Below are 5367 nucleotides of genomic sequence, written 5' to 3'. Positions count from 1 at the left end.
TAATATGTGCCTTGATCCTTCATTCCCATCCTAGGAGCAATGCCTGCCCCTTAGCTGCACCCATACTGAAGCACCATCCCAGTCTGGAGGGACTGGAAAACCTGGTCACACATAGCACCCATGGTGGGAGTGCACCTGGTTGGCCTGAGCTGCACGTAGGCTACAGTTCTGCCAGGCCAGGACCAGCAGCAGAGGTCCTGGAGGGCTGTTTGGCATCTCCTGTCCTCCCATGGCCTCTCATATGCTGGGGAGATTGCTCATCATGCTGGAGTTGCTGGAGAGAGGCGCTCTGGGCCGGGTGTTCAGTGCTACGGAGCTGCGGAAGCTCTCGCGGTAACGCAAGGAGCTCTCCGTGGATGAGCCGGAGTTGATGTCTGTGATGACCAAGCAGCTCCCAGGCTTGCAAAGCCCAACCCTGACACAGCAGCAGCACAGCAGGCTGCCCACAGCACGGCGCACCTCCATGCTCCGGAGGGAGTAAATGACGGGGTTAACGCCCGAGTTAAGCATGGCCAGAGCCAAGGTCCAGTCCAGGCTGTGGAGGTGTGCGCAGGCCTGGGTCTCACAGAAAACATCGAAGAGCAACAGGACGAAGAGGGGACTCCAGCAGATAATGAAGGCTCCCAGGATCATCAGCACAGTCTTGAGCAAGCGCAGGGACCGTTTGCGGCTGTGCCGAGAGCTGGTTTGCTTAGAACTGGCCTGAACCAGCTGGAAGATGGAGATGTAGAGGCCAATGATCCCCAGGAGGATGATACTGAACATGACTACGGAGAAAAGGATGTAGTTCTTGGAGTAGAGAGGCAGGAGGACAGAGCAGGCCTTGAAGTCACACAGACAGTTCCAGCCCAGCAGCGGAAGCATTCCAATGACGAAGGCCAGCAGCCAGCAGAAAACGATCAGGCTGCGTAGGCGCAGGGTCTTGCTGGCTTCATTCTCGGCAATCGGCCTTACCATGGCACTGTAGCGCTCGATGGCAGTCACAAGCAAGCTGAAGGTGGAGGCAGCCAGCGCGATGAAGAGGATGCCTTCCCGCAGGAACCAGAGCTGAGGTGAAAGCTGGAAGGTTTTCTTGCCTGAGAGGCAGAGATTAGAAAGGTAGGCGACCCCTGCAAGTAGATCGCTCACGGTGATGCTGGCAATGCAGGAATAGACCCAGCGGCGGGCTCGCAGGCACCGCAGGATGGCCAGCAGCACAAGCAGGTTCTCCAGGATGATGATGCAGCTGATGACGACAAAGGTTGTGCGGATGAGACCCATGCCCTCATCCCCAGACTGCCGGTTGGTCAGCTTGCCTGAGAAGTTGTAGTGCTGCAGGATGATGTTCACATTCCTCATGGCAGCCAGCTGCAGGCAGGAGCCTGTCCTGTCGAGCAGGTCAAGTCTGAGCTCAGGATACTGAGCAGAGCCCAGTGGAAGGAGAACGGAGCGATTCACCAGCCAGCTCAGCTCTGGACCATCCATCTTCTGCACTTAGGTCAGCAGCCAAGGGGTGCACGATGGAGCAAGGGCTGAGTGATGTTTGGAGCAGAGCAGAGCCTTTGGTTGAGGGCTGGACACGGCTGTGAGACTGCCACACAGAACTGGCTCTGAGCCCAGCAGCTCTACCCAGTGTGGAGGTGAGAGTTAGAGCCCCATCTGCCAGCCCCGTGGCACTGAAAGAGCAAGGGGAGAGGAGGGTGAGGTGTTTTGTAAGTCAACACACGAGCGTGGGCTTCCTGTTGTTCATGAAAGTTTCCTGTTGGGAGATACAGTATTGACATCGCTTCTAACAGCTGTCATCAGTTCTCAGTAAGGGTCTGGCTGTTCTCAGTTTTGCTGGGGTTGCAAAGGTGGGACACGAATGAAATAACATGTCAGGGCCCTCTTTGAGTCAGGGCAGGCTGGGCCGAATGGGGTAACAGCTCCCACCTTGCTGGGTAGGGTCTGTCGGGCTGAGCAAAGCGAAGGGCTAGTAAGAGCACCCAGACAGCCTGAGATGCTAAGTGTGGTTAACGTCACCCCTGAGCCTCTACATCAACTGCCCTGTGCACCACCCATGCCCAGATACATCCCTTTCCAGGAGGAAGCTCCATGCTCCCACCCTGCTGGGCTCTGCCATGGACCCAGTTCCTGCCAGTCTCCCGGGACCCATCCACCAAGTCCTGTGCTGTGGGTGCAGCAAATCCAGGTCCCTGTGGGTCTGCAGCTGCTTCCAGCCACCCAGCTCAAAGGAAACAAGCTGCTCAAAGCCCTGCATGTGCCCTGGACTGCACCCTCTGCCTTCAGCTCTCCAGGCACCTGCTAGAGATGGGTCAGGATCTTCCCATCTCAGACAGGGAAGCAGAGGCACAAAGCTGCTGCCGCTCGCCTGTTGTTACCGAAGGCGCTGCGCTGGGACCAGAATCTGGCAGTCCTGATATGACTAATGTTAATGTCTATCATCAACCTATTTCCTGCACCTGCAAAACTTCACTGGAGAGAAAGTCTTGCAACATGCTATTCCCAACCACCCGGCTGTTGAATTTGCCTGTGACTCACCTGTCACGAGTGGCCTGAGGCTCTTGCTGCCGGAGGGAAGCTCAGCAGTTAGCAGCGCTCTCCAGCTGCCCATCTGAGGTCAGGTACAGAGAAGGTAGTGAGGAGGGCTCCTTGCACGAAGCAAGTGAGACTTGTACCTACCAAAGAGAAAAAAGGGAAGTTACAACACCAACCACATTTCTGGGCAGGGTGGACCCCACCCAAACCAGCTGCAAACAGGCAAAGAGGAGAGGAAGAGCACCTTTCAACTCAGGGCCACAGCAGGAGCTCTGCCCTGCTTTTTGCTTTCCCCTCTGTTCTCACCCAGGACTGGCACAAAGCCACGGAGAGGTCCCCATGTTGAGAGTGAAGAGCAGTGATTTCATCCAGCAGCATCGCAAGCAGGGAGTTGTCCTGGGAGTCCATCCACCGCTTGACGAGTGGAGAGACCCCGGCCTGGATGGCAGCGTAGACACGTGAAAACGCACAGGAGGGTCCTGCTGCAGGAAGTCATGTGCCAGCCAGAGCGGGTCTCATGAAATCTGAGGGCCCCATCCTCCGCATTCACCCTTTCAGCTGGTGTTTTGGGCTTTTCTATCTGCGGCGTCGAAAGAAACTCAAGTTGATAAAAGTCAGCAGATGACCCCAAGATTGACTTTTTTTGCAGGAAGGGTGGGCCACGGGGGCAGGGTTGCCCACTCAGCACAAAGCCCACTCCCCTGTGGAGCTGGGCGGATGCTCCCGCACCACATGGGAATCGGAATGGTCAGTGTGACCCTTGTACAGCACCCCGGCTTCATTCCTCCTTCAGACTGCGCCTCCAGCTAATGTGGCTGCTCAGGACAGACCGGAAGGGTGTCCCTAAAAGGTCAGAGGGTGAAGAGGCTTGCCTGGTCAGCAGCCTTGAGCAGCACGTGAGCAGCCTCAGGTGTCTGACAGGACCGAGCTCCTTGTCTGGGAGATCCGCAGAGAGCCAGGGGCAAATGCTTTTGCTGGCAGGAGGGCTGGAAGCGGACAAGCAGTTGGGACAGCTCAGCACACTCACCTGCGAGGTGCCAGAAAATACCGTAGGTTCTTCCTAATGCCCCTCCCCAAGCACCCCAAGCCCTCCTAAAAGGCAGGGCTGGTTGTTTTGGTAAGAGCTGCTCCACTCAAACCCTTGCTCCTTGCTGTGTCCCAGCACCTGGCTTTGGCCTTTCCATGGCGCAGGGGGCTGGGGAGCCATAAGACACGCTGCAGTCTCACAGAACTTTGGGGGGGGGGTGTCTGGCTCTGGGGAGCTATGTCCCAGGCTTTGCTGCTGCCCTTCCAGCACCCCTATTGCTTCTGCCCCCCAACAGCCCACCTTCGGGAGTCACCACACTGCTCCAAGCTAGTTCCACAGCCTGGGGGGCTGGAGGGGATGGGACATGTGGGTCCCCTCCGCCCTGTGCAGGCAGCTCAGCAGAGCAGGGCCATGCTGGCTGGCACAAATCCGGCCTGTGACTCCAGAGCTGCTGCTGCCAGACCCGAAGGAGCTGCCAGCTCCATGGCAGGGGGCAAACAAGGCTCTCCAAAAGCGGGGCACGCGCAGAGAGCGGGTTCCTGTTGCTCCACAGCGGCTCCCGTTATCTGCACTGACACAGGTTGAGCGTTATCTTGGCACTTCTCCTCCGCTGCCATTTCAGTTCAGATCATCCTTCTCTGAACCAACGAGGGGCGGGGGAGGGACACCCCGTCCTGCAACGTTTCTCATCTCTTTCCTTCAAATCAAGACCACAATCTACTTGAAACAGCCTGATAGCTGCGTGCTGGGCCTGGAAGGGGCAGGGGAGGTGTGGGGGGCCAGCTGCAGCCCCCCATCCCTCTACCAGTGCCGTGGCAATGGCAGGTGGTCACGGATGCTGAGATGAGGCGCCTTGGCAACGGAATCCCTGGAGCCCTCCATGGCCTGGTCCAAGGGCAGCCAGCCTCCTCAGCCCCCACGGGAAGGGTTTGTCCGCAGGCAGGGATGGCGAGAGGGGCAGGGCAGGAGTGGCCTGGCTCCTGGGGTCTGTGGGCAGCGGCACGGCCAGTCGCTGCTGCTCTGAGAGCGCCTGCTCCCCGGAGGGCATCCAGCTCCAGATTGTGGGGGCCCACAAGCAGCCACGGGGCAAAGACAAGCTACAAGTGCAAGATAAAACAGCGACACTTTCTGCTGAGGTTTTCCTGCTGTGCTGCTGCACAGCCCTGATTAAAACGTGTTTTTTTTCAGACGTTCTGATTAAAAAAACCTTTTGGGTGAAGCTGTGGAGAGCTCTGTTGGGTGAGCCCAGCCGGCAAACCCACTGCGGTCCCACAAGGCTCCCCACATCCCTGCCCTGTGGCCCCCAGCCCAGCAGCACCCAAGGCTCCCATTCGCCCGCAGGTGTTTTTCTGCTCCAGGAAGGGTGGAGTTGTGCTGGGTTAAAATGTCTGACTGCTCCTGGTGCTGGGTGGCATTTCCTAGCTTCAGTATCTTCTACGTGCAGCAGCTGGCGGGCATCTGTCCAGTGGTGCATCCCACTTCCCCAGCGTGGCAGGATGCTTCTGGCCCCGGAGGAGCTGGGAAGGGCCAGCAAGACCCCTCGGACCTGGGCTGACTCCAAACCCCGGAGACCTGGCCCTTCACGGTGCGCAAAGTGTTGTCCCAGGCACAGTTGTGGTTGTGCCTGGGCGTCAGTTCGTTGAAACTGCGTGGTGGTGTTGGGGTGGGTCTCTGGAGGAAACGGTGCTCTGCAGCACATCTCTGGATTTGAAGGAAAACAAGAACATAAAATGGAAAGTTTCAGGATCATCTCCTTTAGACCACATTAATGACCGTAAATGGAAAAGTGTTGTTGTTTTTTTTTTTCCTTTAAGTGGCTTTTC

The 5367-nt window shown here is 57.5% G+C and overlaps 1 protein-coding gene across 1 annotated transcript; it reads right to left on the bottom strand.

The window, feature by feature from the left end:
* Positions 1 to 237: 237 nt before the first annotated feature.
* S1PR4 (sphingosine-1-phosphate receptor 4) lies at positions 238 to 1464 on the bottom strand. Its single transcript, XM_010150747.1, has one exon. The coding sequence runs from the start codon at positions 1462 to 1464 to the stop codon at positions 238 to 240; it is 1227 nt and encodes a 408-aa protein (XP_010149049.1).
* Between the last annotated feature and the right edge of the window lie 3903 nt (positions 1465 to 5367).

Source organism: Eurypyga helias, unplaced genomic scaffold (genome assembly GCF_000690775.1).
Source record: "Eurypyga helias isolate BGI_N326 unplaced genomic scaffold, ASM69077v1 scaffold34924, whole genome shotgun sequence".
In the NCBI taxonomy this organism is placed as follows: domain Eukaryota; kingdom Metazoa; phylum Chordata; class Aves; order Eurypygiformes; family Eurypygidae; genus Eurypyga; species Eurypyga helias.
This window is presented reverse-complemented; position numbering and strand designations above follow the sequence as displayed.